At 38.9% G+C, this 22729-nt stretch overlaps 1 protein-coding gene across 21 annotated transcripts in view; it reads left to right on the top strand.

Moving 5' to 3' along the window:
* Nucleotides 1-22729, top strand: part of ROBO2 (roundabout guidance receptor 2) — a 1260761-nt gene that overhangs the window by 1220985 nt on the left and 17047 nt on the right. For 13 of the 21 annotated variants that reach the window (XM_040338780.1, XM_040338771.1, XM_040338785.1 and 10 more), the window contains 4 exons: nucleotides 210-332; nucleotides 1283-1439; nucleotides 6379-6639; nucleotides 12051-12250. In XM_040338780.1, coding sequence (XP_040194714.1) covers nucleotides 210-332; nucleotides 1283-1439; nucleotides 6379-6639; nucleotides 12051-12250 — 741 coding nt within the window. The remainder of the gene's footprint in view (nucleotides 1-209; nucleotides 333-1282; nucleotides 1440-6378; nucleotides 6640-12050; nucleotides 12251-22729) is intronic. The other 8 variants (XM_040338787.1, XM_040338783.1, XM_040338777.1 and 5 more) reach the window with 1 other exon arrangement.

Here is a 22729-nt window from a genome sequence, read left to right as displayed (position 1 = left end):
ATTAAAAGTATCCACTGATTGGGGACCACTGTTCCAATTTTCAATAACCAACCTCTCCTCTACCTCTTCATTTCCACTTTGACCATTGAAACATCTTCCCCACCACCTCTGCTTTTTTTTTTTTTTTTTGCTGATTGCATGAGGTGCATGAGCTTATGCTGTGTACTAATCACATGATGCCACGGTGACCTCTGCCCTTTAACCCTTAGCCTTAATATACATTCCTGACTATCGTGCTGAGGGATTGTCAAATAGAATGCCACACAACCAGTCACAGGATTTCAGCACCACCAGCTCACACAACAGTTCTGAGAGAAGTGGCAGCCTTTCAGGTTGGTTTCCCAGTGTGTGGAATGGAGTATTTACAAAGTTTGATTGACAGTTTTCTGTTTGTTTTAGTGTGGGTGTGTGTGGAATTGTTACTCACTGCATGGAATGGCGCGTACTCTAAATTCTACAAACCTAAGAAAATTAAAACCATCGTGCACTCCTATTTGGTAGACATTGTATTAACTAACACCATGGGTCTCATATATCACAGAGCATCAATGTAAAGTTGCTGTTACTATCCAAAGCAACAAATTGGTTTGTCCTATTCATTCTGCATTGTAAAAGCTAACAAATGACATGAATAATCTGATTTGTTGCTATAAGCAAGAATACATGTTATTTTTCCCTCTCACATACAACACTTAGGTAACCTAATGAGTGCAAATGAATGAACTGAAAATATGAAAACATGTATTAAGGCAATCTGCTGTGCATCTAATTTTAAAAATGTTGCCCATAACAACTAATCCGCATGCTGCTTTTATTCCCTAGAGAAATCTGAATGCTAATTGTTGAGAACAGTTTTTAGTACAGAAATATTGATATATGAGGCCTACTCTGTCCCAGAACACTAAAGGGAAATATTGGTGGCCATTTTGTAATTGGTTTGAGCCAAAAATACAGTGACAGTGACATCAGTGAAGTGAATTTTACTATTCTCCTGTCTGTAGAGTTATTTCTCAGCAAATGCAAAACAGAAAATGTTCATGAGAAGAATTTTAGTTTACAAAATGGCTTCCTCAATCATATCATTGGTGGTTGATTAGTAACACCTAAATATATGAGTATAAATATTGTTCTAACATATTCAAACACCAATGATATTGTTATTAATGTGTTTACGACTTACCTTTTTTTTCTATTATATTGTATAAGTAAATTAATAAAAAGTGTCTTGCCTTCTCAGTGTTGTTTACTTATATTAAGCATGAATGTTGCTCTAACACAACAGGGGGAAAAGGAGGGAAGAAAAAGAAAATCAAGAACAGTACCAAGAATCACAAAAATAATGGATCTAACTGGGCTAATGTTCCGCTTCCTCCACCTCCCATCCAGCCACTACCTGGGACGGAAATAGAGCATTACGGTTTAGAACATCATGAAACTGGGTAAGTCAAAACTGCTATGCAGTTTCCACCCATCAGTAAGTTAGAATAGCCCTTAGCAGGTTTTCCAGGTGCTTCGTTTTTCTTGCACAATCTGGTAACTTTATTGACCTCTACCTGTATTAACTCCATTTTATTCATTCATGCTATCATAGTACACTTTACTGTACATTTAAACAGGCACTGACTTGTTTTTATTTTCTAACTATGCATTTTGTTGATGTTTTTTAATAAATTAAAATACATATTCAGAGATGGGTAATATATGAAACATCAATTATAAATGTTGAAAGGGCATACAATAATTGCCAAGCAAATTTGGTGCTTTTATTGGGATGTATTGTGGTAGAAATTGACTTTGGCATGTTGCTTAGATCTCCTGTTGTCAGCAGTAACGATGTCATAAAAAGAATCTCAGGTTTTTTATTGTTACGCAGGCCCTAAACTGTTGGTTTAAATGCGCATTTGTATGAGCACAGTGAGAAAAAGTTAAGTAATAGATTTACAAATTTACATAATATGGATGTGATAAATGCAACAATGTAAAGACATTTGTACTGGGGTTTTATATCCCCTAGTCTTATATAGCACCAGCACACTACTCAGCACATTTCAGAGTACATAGAACCATTTATGTCACCCCCCCCCCAACCCCATATTTATACTACAGTAGGACCAGGTAAGGAGGTATAAAATGGATATTTGATAATTGATATTTGGGTCAGAGAAGGAAATCAGAGCCATCAGAGGCAACTCAAACACACCCAGGAAACATAGGTGGACAGAGTACCCAAATGGACAAAAAATTGGGTCAGTTTTTTAGTCCCCACATTGAATGACTGGCTAAGTAAAAGCAATATTTATGTGTTGATTGCCAGCCAGCTATAAATTAGCTATGTCCAGGTCTTTGTAATTGTGTGAGACATATCAGCACTCATCTGGACTGCACAATATAAATAGATGCATCACTAGGCAAAGACTGCAGAAAATCTAGAACAAATTGCATTTCTAGATGGCTTACCCTGCAATTGATTTGCAGCAGTTACTAAACAATTTTGCAAAGTTGTACACTTTGACATGCAGATATCCTCTATAGCAGTGCTTCTCAATGTCTGTCCTCAGGACCCACTAACAGGCCAGATTTTAAGTATTACCTTGGGGGTATGCAGATTAGAATACTGTAATCACTGAGCAGCATGAGGTATTTCAGTTATCTTGCAAACCTGGCCTGTTAGTGGGTCCTGAGGACAGAAGTTGAGAACCACTGCTCTAGAGGAAGCACCTAAAAGTCAATGTGAAAAAGAAAAGATGTTAGAACCACAACACAATGGGGTTAATTCACTTAAAGGGGTTGTAAAGGTTTGTCTTTTATTTTCTAATTTGGTTCCTTTAAGCTAGTGCATTGTTGGTTCACTTACCTTTTCCTTCGATTTCCCTTCTAAATGTTTTTTTTCTTTGTTTGAATTTCTCACTTCCTGTTTATCCTCAGTAAGCTTTCCACCATCAACCGAGTGGTGGAAAGTCATTTAGAACAGCTTACTGAGGAGGAACAGGAAGTGAAAAATTCAGACAAAAAAAACAAAGAGAAAAAACATTTAGAAGGGAAATTGAAGGAAAAGGTAAGTGAACCAACAACACACTAGCTTAAAGGAACCTATTTAGAAAATAAAAAACAAACCTTTACAACCCCTTTAAGGCATATAGGTTGTTTACATTGTAATGGAACTTTCTCGTAGCTTACCAAACGTGGTAAAAATTCTCCTTACAAAGAATATCCAATTGCGTGCAAGGAAAATAAAAACAAAAATTTATTTTTACTTGCACATGGAAGTCAGCATAACTTTATCTCATTCAATAGGATAATGGAAAACTTTCTTGCAAAGTGAACAGGCTATGTGTTTTTATTAGGTCAACCCCATTGTCAGGAACATGTCATAAATGGAAACATTACAGATCCCCATTAACCTAGGAGACATTGACTGAGAAAATGTATATATTGTGATTTAATGAATAGTTTTCATTATTATAGCACCTAAAACATTGGCCATTGGCTTTTTTGGGTTCCAGAATACTCTGAGATTAAAGCAAATAGATTTTACCTCTAACATTAGAAAATACAAGTTAATTGTAAATGTACCATCATCCTAATATTCATAGAATAGTCAAAGGGTTCAGGGAACCCCCGTGGACCCTGAGACACCAACAGTAAATAGTGGGCGGGGAGGACTATAGCGGTACTTAGTAAAGTGGATAAACTCAAATCAGAGCTATCGTATGAATAGGTTTAACAAAATGTATTGACATAGTATAAAAGGCAAGAATTAAAATCACACATAGAAATATTAAAACAATACACATGACGTGACGGCAAACAGATCACCAAACGTGCAATCCCTTAGAGAGGGGGGGGGGGTTTTCGGATGAAAAGTTGGGGTCACGAAATGGAAAATCTCGAGTCTCTACTAGTTGCGCGATGGATATCGCTTTGTCAGGAGACAATCTAAGGGCACAGTGTCCCAGAAGCCCAGAGAAGTCCAGAACGACCACAGAGTTGGTGACTCTGGCGGAAGCCAAGGATAGGGATCTGAGGGACACCTGGTTAACCTACAGGTAAGAGGATATCACAGGTGATAGGGGGTCCCAGGACCAGTGGTCCCAATCAATGGGACTGATGAAAGGGTGAACGTGATCCAGAAATGGATATAAACAACCAGGGTGTAAAAGTGAAAAATATAAAGTTACCAATTCACTACTGGTCACAGCGCTACCACTGTGGAGTGCACGATAATGCACTTATCCTGGGTCCCGGGCTCCAATGCGAATTGGCATTTCTGGATCATGTTCACCCTTTCATCAGTCCCATTGATTGGGACCACTGGTCCTGGGACCCCCTATCACCTGTGATATCCTCTTACCTGTAGGTTAACCAGGTGTCCCTCAGATCCTTATCCTTTGCTTCCGCCAGAGTAACCAACTCTGTGATCGTTCTGGACTTCTCTGGGCTTCTGGGACACTGTGCCCTTAGATTGTCCGAGCTCGGAGCTCCCGCGACCCGGTCTGAAGCTCCGTGACCTCGGCCCCCGGGACTCGCGGACCCGATCGCCACTACAGTCCCAAGTCACGAAAAAAATCGCTGATCACCGCCATTAGTAGTACAAAATATATTTTTTAATAAAAATGCAATAAAACGATCCCCTATTTTGTAAACGCTATAAATTTTGCGCAAACCAATCGATAAACGCTTATTGTGATTTTTTTTACCAAAAATAGGTAGAAGAATACGTATCGGCCTAAACTGAGGAAAAAATATGTTTATATATGTTTTTGGGGGATATTTATTATAGCTCTATTTTTGTTTATAGCGCAAAAAATAAAAACCACAGAGGTGATCAAATACCACCAAAAGAAAGCTCTATTTGTGGGAAAAAAAGGACGCCAATTGTGTTTGGGAGCCATGTTGCACGACTGCGCAATTGTCAGTTAAAGCGACGCAGTGCCGAATCGCAAAAAGGGGCCTGGTCTTTTTATCTGCATTTTGGTCCGGGTCTTAAGTGGTTAAGGTCCAAGCAGTACTAGTTGGAATAAATGTAAAAAAGAGACCTAAATCTCCACCTTTCCTACCTAAAAATGTAAAACTACAATATGTATACTTTTTAGATATGGCTCTTTTGTATGTGCCAGGCCACAAAACAGGCCAATTCAAAGCTAGCATATGATGAAAAAGTAGAGACTATCTTTATTAAAAACTGTAATTCAAGACAATTAGTAGATTCACATATATGGACACTTATTTTTTTCTGAAAATCTTAACTTTTCTTTTACAGTTGAGTTTTGCCCCACCTCACCCTCTCCAACCCTTTAAACTATCCAATTGCTTCTTATGTGTGATAGGTGGTTTAAAGACCATTAGGTTTAGGAGGAAGTAGGGAAAAGTAAAACAATTTATATAACTTTATAAAGCTCTGGTTAGACTCCGTCTGGAGTACTCTGTCCAGTTCTGGTCCCCAGTCCTCAGAAGGGATGTGATAGAACTGGAGAGAGCCCAAAGAAGGGCAACAGAACGAATAGAGGACTGGTGGACCTTAATTACAAGGAATGACTGCAAGCACCAAATGTATCCTTGCTGGAAAAACAACACTTGAGAGGGGATATGTTAGCAATTTACAAATACCTCAATGGTGATGCCAGCATAGAAAAACAACTATGTAGTCTCAAGGAGTATAAGAGGACACAGGGCCACACCAATGAGGTTGAAGGAAAAGCCGTTTAACCTTAAACTGCACATGGGGATTTTTCACTGTCAGGGCAATAAATATGTGGAATGCTCTTCCACAATTGGTGGTGACAGCGGATAGTATGGATATTTTAAGAGACTCTTGTGTGCATGTGCATCCTAAAGAACACAAAATATAGGGGTATGGGAAATAATTATAGACACTGACACACATGCACCTACTGAGACTGGACAGACTATTGTCTTCATTCAACCTTACCTACTATGTAACTATATAACTGCAAAACAACAGTTTTAATGTAGGAGCCTGTTTTTTTTTATTTTTTATTATTGCTTTCCCCTTAATCTCGGGCCCTCGGTATGTAGATATCAACCTTATTCACTAACATCAGAACAGTGGTAACTCTACTCTTTTTATTTATTGGATAGAAAGATGCTACATATTGCATTGATGGATGTTTTTCAGAACTGTAAAGCACCACATTGATATTGAATGCCCCTGGTTCAGGAGAAACCAGAATACTCAGTAGAAGGTTTTAAGATCTGTGGTTACCTTTGCACTTCTTTGCTTGAGGCAGGTGTAACCCAATTAAGTTTATGTGAAATGTACAGAAAGACAGAAAAACAGATAAAACAAGCTTTTTTTTTATGAAAAAAATACTGTGGTTTCAAGATGGATATTATAACCAGTGCACATTTGGTTTGCAGGTATGACAGTGATGGGTGGTGTCCACCATTACCTGTGCAGACATACTTACACCAAGGCTCCGATGATGAGCTGGAAGAAGATGATGACAGAGTACCCACACCTCCAGTGCGTGGAGTTGCCTCATCCCCAGCCATCTCATTTGGGCAGCAATCAACAGCAACACTGACACCATCACCAAGAGAGGAAATGCAGCCCATGTTGCAGGCCCACCTGGATGAACTGACCAGAGCCTACCAGTTCGATATTGCAAAACAGACTTGGTAAATATCAGTTCAAAATCTCCAGCTAACATGGACAAATAATTGAGAAAAAAATTGGATCAAAGTTGTTTTTTTGTTTTTAGTTGTAAGAGGAGGGAGGTACATAATCATTGCTTCCAATCTTTTTCCCTTGCTTTGTTGTCCTTGTTCAGAACATTTCTACTTTTTCTTAAAGCCCTATGGCTTATCAAAATCCTTGAACATCTGACAGTTTCCAGTAGCTTCTTCCTCTCTCCGATCATGTAGTTCTCCATAATAGCATTTTCGCTTACAGTATCACCTGCAGTTGACATCTAGTATTGCACATAAGTTATAGGAAATACTGACTGCTTAGTTAAAATATAAATGTTTAAAAAACATTTTTTTTTTTAAATATAAAAATTTTCACAGCTCATACAATATGCATTTACAGAGCGTATATCCAAATCAGGGATATGATTTCCAATACATTTTCAAAAAACGTTCACAAAATTGTACTTAAGTCATTTTTAAAGCTACAATAAAAAACATTTTCCCATTTCTTTAAGGCAGGATAAACTGTAGGGTGACCTTCCGATCTTATGTATTCCATTAGATGTAGTATAATACCTGGTTGATCCTGCCTTTTCCTGTGTTCCTGTTAGTAAACTGACCATGCTAATCATGGTTGCTGATGCATTTATGTGGTCTGTGTGAAGCCAATCACAACCCACGCCCCTCCATTCCAGCAAGGATGGGGGGGGGTGAGGAAGAGGGAGATACAGACATGGAAAGAGAGCCAGATCACATTCTCCTGTTGATGATTGAGCATTGTCATCTCCTCCATCTGCAATCCCTCTGCTTGGATGACAAGAGAAAAAAAACACACAACTGCACAAAATCATTGCTTTATAAAGGTATTTAGCAATGTTATTAGAAACAATTAGCTTTTTACTATTACTCTAAAAGAAAAAGTATAATGTGAATTTACTTTTGGGACATTACAATTACTTTAAGTGGTACTAAAGTTTCTTTTTTTTTGTTAAAAATAACAAACATGGTATATTCACCACCTGCTCTGTGCAGTAGTTTTGCACAGAGCAGCGCAGATCCTCCTTTTCTTGGGTCCCTCTTCAGCGCTCCTGGCCCCTCCCTCCTGTTGAGCACCTCAAAAGGAATCAGCTTGCTATGGGAGCACCCGAGCTAAGCCACAGCTCCATGTGTGCATTCAGACACGGAGCCGTGACCTGGCCCCCCTCTCTCCTTTATTGGCTCACTGACTTTGATTGAGAGCAGAGGGAGCCAATGGCCCTTTGCTGCTGTCTCAGGCAATGAGGAGAGAGAGTCCAAGGTAGCCAAGTCTCTCGTGCAACATCCCTGAATCGAGATGGGGCTCAGGTAAGTATTAGGGGGGCTGAGGTGCACATCGAATGCATTAAGAGAAAAAAACCTTCTGCCCTAAAAACACTTTAACTATATTCTTTAACTACATACTATAAATTTTAACTGGAGTTCAAATAACACAAAATCACCCAGTGCTTTCATTCTTTTTTGTAGTCAGGTTCCCCTGTTTGCTATAGCATCACTATGGTGACAAGCTTTTGTAAAAAATAGTCCTCAAAGAATGAGGGTGATAAGATGCTTACAAAAGGATGGAACAAGTAAGATAGATATGTATGGTCAGAGGAAGTTTCATATTGTACCATTAAAGTATAATAGTCAGTTGTTGCTTTTAAATCTCAAAAGTCAGAATTGAATTTGTAAACTACTTTGTTGACTGCATAGACAAAAAGAGGTTATACACTGTGAACAAGCAACAAGAAAATTATAAGTTCAGTTGTCAGTGTGGGAAATGTACCAATTAAAGCCTATAAGGCGATTTTCTTATTTTGGCTCATAATTCTTCTTTGTAAATTTAGCTGGAGCAAATTATATATTTAATGCCTTTATTTCCTACTGAACAAACTCATTAAACAAATTTACATGTGTACAGTATGGTCTTTTTATTACATATACATGAATTTGAAGGACAGATCAATGAAGGTGACTACTGTATAATTTGATTTAAATGGCGTTTAATATACTTAAGATGTTAGACTAAAGATGTTAGACTTACAAAGGATTGGAATTTGTTACAATTGGTTACCAATTCAAGATTAATAATTTATGTACATTAAAAATGTAAAAGCAATTAATCTATTAGGTCATCCATACCCTCCCCACTTGTTGAAGTATTGATGTGAGGTTAGAGCTGTAATACATTCATATTTATATTGTTAAAAAATAGAATGTACTGATCACAGAAGAACTGGCAACAATATATCTTAAGACATGTATTTTTATAGGGAAAATCCAAGAAAAATTGAAATTCCCCTTTTTTTTTTTGCAACCCTTTTTGTAACACAGATGATTCACGTAACATCCTGCATATCTGAGATTTAGCAGGGAATGGAGCGCAGTTACAAATTGAACTTGTGGATCCACCTTCTGTTAAAATATGTTAGTGTGGTGTGACCATACATTACAGTAGTCTTTCAAAGAACAATTATAGAAATATAAGTCCAAGGAGATATTGTTTAGAAAAAGGCTGTGCTGAAACCTCCTGGTATTGCTTCAAATTGTGGTCCCAATCAGATAAGGAGTTACTAATATTATATTTGAAGAATGTCTCTTAACATTGTAAAATCAGGTAAATATTTTGGTTTTTGAATGAGTACATGAAGATTTAATCAACAGATGGAATTTTATAGTCATTCAAGAGACATGGGAGATTTCCATACATTAGTTTACAACACCCCAATATTTTAATAGAGGTGTCAATCTATTGCACTTCTTCGTGTATGATATATTTACAGTCAACTCTATCAAGACATGTTTATTTATTGATTGACTGAATCGAAAAGGATTAGAATCTGTGTCCTATTTTCATTTCTGTTTGTGTCCTTATTAGTGAAATTTCCTCTCATTTCCTATCAAGACAGGGAGCGTTTAGAAATATCTCCAATGAAATAACTTCGAAAAAAACATTTTTAGTAGGGTGAGGAAAGTTTAGAGTTTCTGCCAACCTTTTTTAATATGATATGTGACTTTCTGTCTTGGTGGCAACTGGCAGACTTTTTTTTCTTTCAACAATTTTATTGAGTTTTAATACAAGCAGAAAATCAATCATGTCTTTATACAATTATAATTCGGAGACTTGAAAATATTAGCCATTCACTTTATACTTGGCTAAAATAGCTTATTTAGTCTCTACCACAATGGCTAAGGCAAGATAGAAAGAAAAAGAGTGCAAGAAATAAAAAAATAAAAAATGGAAAGAAAATTGGAAAAGAAAGAGGAATAAATTATATTACACAGTATCTCATCATTGCCTACATAAAAGTAGGGCCCACCTTTCTTCCCTGAAACCAACAATCAAGCCAATCCAAGGTTACACACCTTTTCAAAATATGGTCTATGTTTTAAAATACTCGCTAATTTTCATGGATCATAATCCATATTTATGTTTAACTATTTAAAGGATATCACTGGGCTTTTCTAAGCCCTTGCTATGGTAATTTTAGCTGCAAACAAGATAAAAAAAAGAACACGGATTGAAAGTGTTTAGGTGCCTCATAGTCTGGCTCATTGAATAGTATAAGTTAAGAATCTTGAGGAACATGTACACCACTGACTTTAAAGATAACATTTAGAACTTGTTCCAAAACTGTCTGATCCTGGGACATGCACACAAAATGTGTATCATAGTTTCCTGCAATCCACAATCGTAACTAATACTAACTTGAAAGAAATTGTAACTGTCCCTCAGTCTAAAAAATTGGCTGGGGTTGGCTTTAAGATGGATCAAATGGCTAATGCGACAAAGCGAATGGAATTTTAAAGACTAAAGTTGTTGAGTAGATTTGTAAATTTACAGTAAATGGCCATTTTTCACCAGTGTAGTCCCTAAAAGATATACATAGTCAACTTGTGATTCAGTTTCCCAGGAATTATGCAAATAAAGCAGTGTCCAAAGTTTGGTCCAAACACATTTTAGAGGGGGTACTTGAAAAGAAAAGAAAAATGCAGGACTATTGGTAAAATCACATTAAGTTACATAGACCAATAGACCAAAAGTTTGGACACACCTTCTCATTCAAAGAGTTTTCTTTATTTTCATGACTGAAGGCATCAAAACTATGAATGAACACATGTGGAATTATACATAACAAAAAAGTGTGAAACAACTGTAAATTTATTTCATATTCTAGGTTCTTCAAAGTAGCCACCTTTTGCAGCAGACACATCGCTAGAACTGTTAAGAGGAGACTGTGTGAATCAGGCCTTCGTGGTAGAATATCTGCTAGGAAACCACTGCTAAAGAAAGGCAACAAGCAGAGGAGACTTGTTTGGGCTAAAGAACACAAGGAATGGACATTAGACCAGTGGAAATCTGTGCTTTGGTCTGATGAGTCCAAACTTGAGATTCTGGTGACACTGTTGGGGATTTATTCAAAATTGAAGGCATACTGAACCAGCATGGCTACCACAGCATCTTGCAGTGGCATGCTTTTCCATCCGGTTTGCGTTTAGTTGGACCATCATTTATTTTTCAACAGGACAATGACCCCAAACACACCTCCAGGCTGTGTAAGGGCTATTTGACCAAGAAGGAGAGTGATGGGGTGCTGCACCAGGTGACTACCTCTTGAGAATGCCAAGAGTGTGCAAAGCAGTAATCAAAGCAAAAGGTGGCTACTTTGAAGAACCTAGAATATGAAATATATTTTCAGTTGTTTCACACTTTTTTGTTATGTATAATTCCACATGTGTTAATTCATAGTTTTGATGCCTTCAGTGTGAATCTACAATGTTCATAGTCATGAAAATAAAGAAAACTCTTTGAATGAGAAGGTGTGTCCAAACTTTTGGTCTGTACTGTATATATATATTTTCTAATTTTGTGTATGAGGTACCTCTTAAGGATACTTAAGAGAAGTATGGAATACTTCTCTTAAGTATCCCATACATATTAAAGATGTGGTACCATACAAACTAATGATATTATCTAGACATTTTCGAGAAGATTAATGGAAAATGTATTATTTTGAAAATATTTCAAAAAGATTTTAAGAAAGTTATTTTTAGTATTTTGGAATTATGTAGTTATTAGCCATATTTATATATTTCAATTAAATCACTATGTTCCAAATATAAAATTATTTCTGTGTTATTAAAAACGCACATTCAAAACTTTACTGCCACAGTTAAAGTTAATAATTGAATCATGGTCTCAGGCTGAATAATAGATGAAACAAGAGCTCCTTCTTTATAAATATATAATACTGGCATTCTGTCCAGCTCATTTCCATGCACTTGATAATTTACACAGCAATCTGGTATCACTGGTGTAGCCAAATTGTCAGTTTCTTTCTAATTCATGTTTAAACATACTTTTATTTCTCAAATTTTAGGCATTTACAGAGCAATAACCACCCACCAATGGCGCCAGTACCTCCAATGGGATATGTCTCTGGAGCATTTATCTCAGAGTTGGAGAAGGATCTTCATGATCGTGGAGACGATGATAATGAAGATGAAATAAGCAGGCCCCTCAGAGGTCTGGAACATACTCCAGGTTCTAGTATGGATAATCTGGACAGTTCTGCTACAGGTATTCATTGTTAAGTTTTATGTGTATAATTTTTGCATAAATTAGAAAAGTTGCACAGGAAAACAACACAACGAGAAGTTCCTTTAAGCTGAATCTGTATCAAATACTTCATGAATTTGGCCAGTTTTACAATTTCCATTCATTCTTGGCAGCTTTTACATGCAATGTCATTGAACACTGGGTCTATGCAAACATTCTGCATAACAAAATGTGTAGTCATAGTAACATGATAAAGACAAACAATATGCAAACTTTGTATTAGAAATTATCCTTCAGAAGCCAGACATTTCAGTATTGGGGTGTGTTTTGCAACCTATAGCAGAACTTTGTGCAAATAGCAAAATACAAAGTTTATATATTCATAATGTGTCTGCAAAAACATTTGTAATGCTATCTTGTGAGTCATACATTCCTGCCACATTGCACAGTCAGGCAAGTGATACTACTACTTTATTCTATTTTGCGGTTTGTAGTAATAGGGGGCGCTATAACATTATGCTAAATTTAGTGCATATACAAATAAAGTGCTTAGTGCTTAATTAACCACTTAACCCCCGGACCATATTGCTGGTCAAAGACCAGAGTACTTTTTGCGATTCGGCACTGCATCGCTTTAACTGACAATTGCGCGGTCGTGCGACGTGGCTCCCAAACAAAATTGGCGTCCTTTTTTCCCCACAGATAGAGCTTTCTTTTGGTGGTATTTGATCACCTCTGCGGTTTTTAGTTTTTGCGCTATAAACAAAAATAGAGCGACAATTTTGAAAAAAAATTATATTTTTTACATTTGCTGTAATAATTATCCCCCAAAAATATATAAAAAAAAACATTTTTTTTCCTCAGTTTAGGCCGATAAGTATTCTTCTACATATTTTTCGTAAAAAAAAATCGCAATAAGCGTTTATTGATTGGTTTGCGCAAAAGTTATAGTGTTTATAAAATAGGGGGTATTTTTATGGCATTATTATTAATATTTTTTTTTTACTAGTAATGGCGGTGATCAGCGATTTTTTTCGATACTGCGACATTATGGCGGACTCTTCGGACACTTTTGACACATTTTTGGGACCATTGGCATTTTTATAGCAATCAGTGCTATAAAAATGCATTGGATTACTATAAAAATGCCACTGGCAGTGAAGGGGTTAACACTAGGGGGCAGGGAAGAGGTTAAGTTGGTGATGGTGTGAAGATTGGAGTTGCAATGCAAAAGATTTATGGATGTTTTATATATTTGTTTTTTCTGTGTTTTTTTTTTTTTACATATTTTGTTTTTGATGAAACATTTAAAAACACTGTAATTTCAACACTGGATTGTTTACTAATCATTAATCGAGCACCATGAACTTTATTTCAATATGCAATAAGTTTAGCATAATGTTATAGTGCCCCCTATTACTACACACCCCAAACTATACAAAGTCAGCGCTATAGCACTTTGAGAGCAGCAGCTTTTATATAACCACAATTATTTAGCACTACAACCATTTCATAGCATGAGTTCCTCTATTTTTTACTTTATTCTATTGCCTTGTAAATACCTATGATCACCATGACACCCCTAAGTAATGGTCTAGCATGTAGAAAACACTGGAACCTGCAAAGTTGAAACAGGAAAATGTCTTGCATGGCTGTGCAGGGTGGATGACAGGGGTATGTAAAGCACAAAACTAGCTGAATAGTATTACAAATATTTCAACAGGTAAAAATAATTTACATTTTAGTTCAGCTTTTTGGTCAAAGGTCAGCTTCAAATCTCTATTTTACTTTTTATATCAATAGACACCATTGTTAAAATACGCGCCTCAGAACTTTTCAATTCTAGTTATTTTCAGTGATCATTACAACACCAAATGGTGGTGTCAGGATTCCCTGATGTATTCTACAGTATACAATGCTTTTAGAGCAGCAACTTTGCTATGGCCTTGTGAGAAGGAGTGGAGACATAAACCAACATAGGGAAAATTGCTGTTTGAGACTCAAAGAGTTAAGATAAGACTGTGGAGGATTCAACCTCCTGCTGCCTTAAAAAGTGTATCTAAAGCCAAAACTGACATTTTCTTTGACTTCCTGTGTTTATGAGACAGGAAGTACAGGTGTTTCTCATTCATGGAACACAGAAAAAAAAATGTTTGCGTTAGATATACTTTAATAGAATAAGATAGGTAATACCTTTTATTTAAAAAAGTTGATTATTTCATGTCCCTGTTTTACAATGTGACAGCTTTTACTTGCTGTTTATCTGGTCCTTTCTCTGTTCACAGAACATGTTTATTACATATGCCACAATGCAGATATTCACTATCATTCTAGTTCACGCACTTCTTATTATGCATTCATTTGAAACATCAAGTTAAAGTTGGTTTTTGAAAATATGTTTGATTTGCTACAAAAAGACAAGACTCTTCATGCATTTTAAACAATGTTAAGACATGAAAGTAGGCTTTCATCAACAGATCATTCTACTGGGGAAAGTGATCCTATGACATGCGAGGAGAAAAACTTCCAACAGACAGACTTATAAATAGTTTTCCTTTTTAATTAGGAACTAATGTTATTCTCTTTCTTAAAATGATCAGACAGAGGCAATGTCAGCCTGTACATTAAGCGTGCCATTTTATGCAATATTCACATATTCTTTAAGGCAGATTTAGGAAAAGCTGACTAAAATGTAATTATGTATTTTAAAGATGCCGCAAATTCAGTGATATCTGTTTGAATAAATGAATTATAATGTCCGATCCCATATGAACTGACACAATTCTAGATCTGGCTATAGAAAATAAATGGAGACTGGGCATTAGATCACTATTCAATAGCTTTTGCATTACTCAGATAGCACAGAGATGAGCAAGTGTGACATCTCATACTAGTAATAATAACTTATCAAGTCTGGCAATAAGCTTCCCTTCCCCTTTGAAGAGTCTGCTGTGGTATAATGTGTGCTGTGCCTCATATACATCTTGATTGTTGCCTAATTCTGGGGGTGTCAACAAGAGTAGATTTCAATAAACTAGTATACCTGGTGCCATTGTAAAAAAAATCATAGTAAGGATATTATTGTAGGAGGAGAGACATTTCTGGTACATTCTGGCGCTTCCTGGATAGATGCCACAGTTGATTTAGTATGGAGTAGAAGTAAGTGATTCACCATGGTCATGATAGTTTGTCCACAGATTAGACAGTATGATGTGGAGTAGTCTTCAGAAGAGCAGTGTGTTGCAGAACATTCTGTAACTGAGGCAATATGGTATGAAGTGATCCACAACTGAGACAGTGTTTAGAGACTAGTTCACAAATAGACCAATATGGTGTTCAGTAGTTCCCACAGCAGTAGTGTGTTGTGAAATGTTACATGACTGAGGTGATATGGTGCAGATTAATCCACAGCTGATGGAACGTGGTATGGATTATTCCACAGTCTAATATTCTCATAAATGTGGTGGGTCTGGACCATCATAATGACATCTAGCACAACTGGGGGTTTTGTATTTTTCCAGAGTTTGGTTATGTTGCGCCTGGCTGCAAGTAGTATGTGGGTAATTACTCTAGGTTTAGAAGGGCTAGTTCAGGTAATGGTATTGTGGTCAATCCTATAATTTGTAAAATACTTGAAAAGATTTCATGCCAGTAGTTCATTATTTGTGGGCCTTTGTGGGAATTAGGTTTTTAGTAAGTTTCCACAGTGCAGTGCATTTTGTGGCATCATTTGTGGATTTGAGAGCTCTCTGCCATTGCTTTCCTGTGTATGATCTGCCTAGATCTCGATCCCATTGGTTAAAGGCCAGGGAATGTTGGAATTGTGTATTTTATTGTAGTACGTTGTAGAATGGGGGATACATTTGCTCCCAGAGGAGTGGGATAAATAGTATGTTATTGCCAGTATGGGAATGGAGATTAAAAGTTGTGGGTTGCTCTTAAGACAATGAGCAATTTCTAGATACTGGTAGTAGGATTCTGGGCCAAGTTTCAGTTCTGTTTTGAGGTTGTGGAAAGGTTTGATTTGATCCTTTTGGACTAGGTCAGTCAAGACTAAGGGCCCTTTCACACGGGGCGGATTAGTAATGATCCGCCTCTGTGTGTCCGTCAGCTCAGCGGGGATCCTCCGTAAAATCCCTGCTGAACCGTCGGCTGACAGGGCGGTCCCCGCACACTGTGCAGGGACCGCCCTGTCTTTTCTCCGCTTTCCCCTATGTTCATCCGCTGACGCCCGCAATCACATAGGGACCAATGTATGTCCCGTTTTTCATCCGCAAACGGATGGATGAAAATGCGGACATACGGTCCGCACATGTGAAAGGGGCCTAAGGAGTCATGTTTGGGCCATTTATGTATATGGAGGTCAGGAATAAGCAATTTGAGAATGGATGTGGATAATTTGATGGGTGTTGTAAGAGTGCCACTCCAAGTGGTGGAAGTGAGTTTACGCCATGCTCTAACTGTTGTTATAATTCAAGGGCCTGATTCCCAAAAGAGATACGCAGACTTAACTGCTGTTCAGTCTGTGCCTAACTTTGGAAACGATCCTCAAAAGGCTTTTTCCAAAGTTAGGCAGAAAATCTGACATGTGTAAGACACTTACACGGTCAGATCTTAGGATGCAGTACCGCATCCGCCGCTGGGGGCATTTCTCATTGAAATGCAGCTTTGAGTATGCAAATGAGGACTTAAGCAGATCCACAACGCTTTTCAGCACTGTGATTTCTGCGTAAGTTCCGATTTTGCCTGCGCAAAACTAGGGCTGGTTTTACAATGTGGAAAGTTAGTCACACCTTGTAAAGGCCCATTCAAGCGACGGCATTTGGTATGCATTCCCGAGGGAGAACTCCACGGCAATTTTTAAATTCAAAACCGGCATGGGTTCCCCCCCAGGAGCATACCAGGCCCTTAGGTCTGGTATGGGTTGTAAGGAGACCCCCCCACACCGAAAATTTGACGTAGGTGGTCCCCCTACAATCCATACCAGACCCGTATCCAAAGCACGCTACCCGGCCGGTCAGGAAGGGAGTGGGGACCGTCCCATCATGCTCCGGTAGGTACCCACGTGGTGGGTGCACGTGGGTACCTGCCGGAGCATGATGGGACGGTGATGCCTATATAAATGGGATGCAAGGCGCGCTTCCATCATTGCAGCGACAAGAGGCGACGAGTCAACATCGGAAGAGGGAAGAAGAAGAACCTGACGTCACAGAAGACCGCGCTGGCTGCCTGCTAGTAATTGAGCTAACACACAAAGATAGCAGGCAGCCAGCGCTGAAGAAGAAGGCACCGGACAGCTGCAGAAGAACCGGGGTTCGCCGAGTCAACAGCGGAGAGCGGCGAAGATAGAAGAAGACCCCCGGAGAGAGAAGAAGACCCCCGGAGAGCGGAGAAGCCCCCCCCGGAGAGCGGAAGAAGAAGCCCCCCCCGGAGAGCGGAGAAGACCCCCGGAGAGCGGAAGAAGAAGCCCCCCTGGTATTAGAGCTAATAAAGAAGAGAGGGGGGGCCTCCGGAGCAGAATAATAAATTATTTTAAAAACCCTTGTGTTGTGTGTTTAATAACTTTAACTTTTTGCCTCCAGGTGAATGGGTAGGGGTACGATGTACCCCATATCCATTCACTTAGGGTGGGGGGCCGGTATCTGGGGGCCCCCTTATTAAAGGGGACTCCCAGATTCCGATAAGCCCCCGCCCCCAGACCCCGACAACCAACGGCAAGGGTTGTCGGGAAGAGGTCCTGTCCTCATCAACATGGGGACAGGGTGCTCTGGGGTGGGGGGGCCCGCAGTGCGCCCCCCTGCCCCAGAGCACCCAACCCCCCCATGTTGAGGGCATGCGGCCTGGCACGGCTCAGGAGGGGGGGGGGCGCTCGCTCGTCCCCACTCCCTTCCTGACCGGCCGGGTAGCGTGCTTTGGATACGGGTCTGGTATGGATTGTAGGGGGACCCCCTACGTCGATTTTTCGGCGTGGGGGGGTCTCCTTACAACCCATACCAGACCTAAGGGCCTGGTATGCTCCTGGGGGGGGGAACCCATGCCGGTTTTTTCTTTGAAAATTGGCAAGGAGTTCTCCCTCTCAGGAATGCATGCTGAGCGACGCTGTCTTTTTTTTTTATAATTATTTGTTTTCCCGGCGCGTATATTTTTTTTCACCCGTCGCAACTTTAGTGTCCCGTCGCAATCCACAAAGCCGCCCGGCGTCAATTACGTTCGCGCGCTGCACGTCGGGAAAATTACGTCACACGCATGCGCAGTACGGCCGGCGCGGGAGCGCGCCTCATTTAAATTTTAAACGCCCCCCGGAGAGGAGGACCGCCTTGCGACGGCGGCACTTAAGTTACACGGCGTGTAATTTCTAGGTAAGTGCTTTGTGGATCAGGCACTTAGGTAGAAATTTTAAGTCAGTGTAACTTAACTGCTGAAATTTAAGTTAGGCAGCTTTTTTGGGAATCAGGCCCCAAGTTTTTAGGTCTTTGCCTGGGACAGCAAATGTTTCTATGGCCCCCCCATCAAGTGGAAGCTATTGGAAGGAACCACTCTCTTAGCTGGGCTCACAGTCAAATATTTAAAATGCTGTTCTTTTAAAAAGTGCTGTGCCTTGTTCTTGAACTTGTTCTTGTTGGCTATTAGAATTATGGAGGGACACTTTTTGTGTTGTGGGCGGCATTCCTGTTGTTGGTACAATTAACACCTAGTGCAATATAGTGTGGCAGTGACAGTATAGTATAGATCAGCTATTAGTGTATTAAATATGGGATTGAGTAGACCATGGCAAACAGTGAGCATTTGATACTGTGCCATTATAGAGTGCCACAACAGACCAGCATGAATGCATGAAAAACCGTTATTCCTGTTTACCCACCCGTACCTGTTCTTCATAAGTTATCCCTAAGTTCAGTCAAAGCTTTTTTCCAAGCACTAAATATGCAGCTCAATGCAAGCGAAACTGAGCTCTTGAAAAACAGTTTCCAAAGAGTATGAGATCACAGGGATTCCAATTGCCATACATTATTATAAATATAATTCTCCAGCCCCCATCTCCATAAACTATTCACAGTGAAACTTTTTCAATTCTCATTCCTATTCCTTGTTCTACTGATGGACGTATGCCCTGTACACACGATCAGAATTTCCGATGGAAAAAGTCAGAGTTTTTTCATCGGAAATTCCATCAGAGTTTAGATATAGAACATTGTCTATTTTTTTCCGATGGAATTCCGATGTGATTTGGTCGGGAAAAAGCCTAATCGTGTTTACGCGGCATAATAACGATATCAATTTTCTGTTGCAGTGTCCTTGTTTTTATTCATGCTTCAGAGCCCAGCTTATCATACACTATAGCTTGTGCCCAAAACTATACGTATCCGTAACCACAAACAGCACTTCCAAGCAGAACCCTGCTCTCTAGCACACAGTCTTGTTTTTTTTCCATGAAGGATTTGGTATCACACTGATATCTCAGGTTTTTATTTCCTGTCTTCATGGTTTTATTTGGTGATGCTCATTTTCCTGGCAGCAGGTAAATAGCAGGAACAGTGTTGACTACAAAAAAACATGGGTGTTCTCAGTGTGCTTTTCTTCCAATAGATTTTCTCTTAAGATTAATGTTAGAGAAGAAGGCACATGAGTGATTTACCGCCCAGTACCTACACTCCCTTACATATTTGTAGGAAATGTGTTATCTTCTCACTGCAGGTCACAGAACACATTCCGACTTCTACTGAAAATGTATGTTTCTTACATTCTCTGTGAAAAAGACTCTGTCACCAGGTATAAAACCTATGTGATTAAATGCCAACGGAAGCAGCCTTCCCTGACCCATGCTGCATACTAGTTCCAGGGCAGTGGCTTAATGAAAAGATTTAGCTTTTCTGTCCCAGAAGGTACATGGCTCATAAATCAGGGATTGGATGCTTCCATCAACGTCTGATCACACATTTGTTGGGCTACTGAGACCCTCTTTAAATTAAGCATAAAAAGGCAGATTTTACACTATTGAGTGTTCACTTCCCCGTGAGGTTCAGGGGAATTAAAAGGGAAAAAAAATATTTCCCTAAAGCTGACTGGGTATTTGAAATGAATACATAATAGGATGAGAACTAATCCATGGAAAAGTGTTCCATGTGACATTTCAAATAGGCATGCTTTAAAGCAAGTAGCATGAACAGTGATTCATAGTTTTTCTCTTCTTTTATAACATGAATAGCAGTCAGGGCACTATTTTAAAGTGCACCTGCCATCTATATATGGTGGAAGCATTTAGTGTTTTAGTTCCATAAAAAAACTGCAATTCATAAACTCTTAGTTACTGCTGACTTCACTGCAGCATAACAACTGAGTATTTAACATAAGCCCTGAAAAGAAAAGCACAGCATATTGGAATCTCATAAAAATGATAATACAACAATTAGTGACTTTCTGTAACACAGACTTTTTGTGCAGTGGATCCAGTAGTACAAATTCATCAATCAAATATGAGATTAGCAGAAGACGTGTAAATTAATTGATGGCCAAACCTAAACTAATTTTACTGCCGATAATGTAGTGATAGACACAGCTAGATGCCATATTATACTGGTTTAGTTTAATGCTTATTATTATCTGTTTCGGCCAAAATGTATTTCTGAGCAAATATATAAATTATCTAGTTTATATGACTATTACTGTATATAGATTATATAACTGCAGGTATGTGTTTAAATGCATAATGTTTTGCTGGACATCATAAATATCCAAGCACACTGTAAACTGTCTTTCTTGGAATGAACATTGGCTATTGGAATTTGAATTGTTTTTTCTCTATGGCTCAGAACCACTAAATCCTTTACTTGAGGCCTAATTCTTTAAATATTTAATTATATGTTATCCATGAGTAAATTATTTTGTATTATTTTGTATTATAATAGCTACACTCTTTCTAAGAACACAGACATTTGGACCCTGCACTGCATGGCAATAAGTCATGTTCTAGGCCTGGAACTGTGATCAGCTAAAGATTATCTCCCACTTGTAGAAAAGTTCAAGATATATTTTCATATAATGATTTTTCTACAAGTCTAGGCATCCCTGTTGAAAATGCATATTTTGTTGATATTCTCAGAGTAAAACATATAATACTAAGTTTGCAGACAGTAAACATTTACTTTGTTCATATTAACAAAAAAATATTGACTTTATAGCAAAGTGTTGCATACTTACTCTCCCCACCATTGTGGTTAACCTTTTAAAGCTCCACCTCCCACAGTATAGCACTGAGTGCCTGAGCAGCCAATCACCAGACTCAAGATGCATCCTCAGTTGCCACAAGGGAACACTTTAAATTGTGTGTAAGTAAGGGCTTATTCTGTCCACAGTGTACAAATACTGGAACTACAATAAGTGTAGTGTCATCTTATATACTGGAGTAAATATGGAGCAAATATCCTAGCATCAAGCCATTTGAAGACCCTTCAATGATCCTAATACCAAAACCAACTGGTCAGTTATCTTCAAAAAATCATTGTGTAAGGCGTACAAGTATTCTTACTGCAAGCATTTCCCTAAACTATTGTTTAGTTTTGTTGTGACGTCTTTAAACTACCTTGTCATGATAAAAATGGGAGCTGCCAGTAATGATCTCTTTCTAAAAATTCTCATTGACTGGCTGCTTTGCTGATCTATTAGCTTTATTACTGTCACTGTCCCCTGCTAATCTGACTATCTTGATGAAATGGAATGGTCAGACTATTAATTCTCAAATCAAAAGGAGTTGAATTACATTTCCTAGCATCCATGATTATGCAACTGTATATGATCAGGTAGGACAGAAGACCTGTTCTGTACAATTGTTGGAGTCAGTGACCTATAGGGGTTGACCTACTAAAGACAAATAGACTATTAACATTGCAAGGAAAGCTTCACTTTCCAATACGGTGAAGCTCTGTTAACTTCCATCATCCAATCACTAGGGATGGGCAAACGGTTGTCTGTTGGCAGTTCTCCGAACACCCAAATTTGCAGGGTGTTCGCCAGGTGTTGTCACTGGTCCTGCTCCTTGTCTATATAAGAACTGTCAAAGCGCAGAGTGGGCAGGAGGCAGGAGGCAAGAGTGTTTTTATTTTTTATCTTTTTTGGGTCCAGGGGTTGACGATGGATTTACATTGAGTGACACAATTTTTTTATCTTTTAATAAAGGACTTGTGCGTTTCTTGTGGTTATTATTTTTTTACACTTTTTCGGTGAATGGGTACAATGTACCTGGTACCCATTCACATGGGGAAGGATCAGGGGGCCCTTTTGGAAAAGGGGGCTTCCAGAGTCTGATAAGCCCGTAGACCCCGACAACCACAGCTCAGGGTTGTCGAGAAGAGGCCCTTGTCCCCATCAACATGAGGACAAGGTGCTTTACGGTGGGGGCGGAAGAGCCCCCCCCCACCTCAAAGCACCCACCCCATGTTGAGGGCATGTGGCCTGGTATGTTTCAGAAGGGGGGCTCTCGCTCGTCCCTCCCATTTCCTGACC

Source organism: Rana temporaria, chromosome 2 (genome assembly GCF_905171775.1).
Source record: "Rana temporaria chromosome 2, aRanTem1.1, whole genome shotgun sequence".
Classification (NCBI taxonomy): Eukaryota; Metazoa; Chordata; class Amphibia; order Anura; family Ranidae; genus Rana; species Rana temporaria.
Note: the sequence above shows the minus strand (reverse complement) of the source record. Positions and strands in the feature narration are given on the sequence as shown.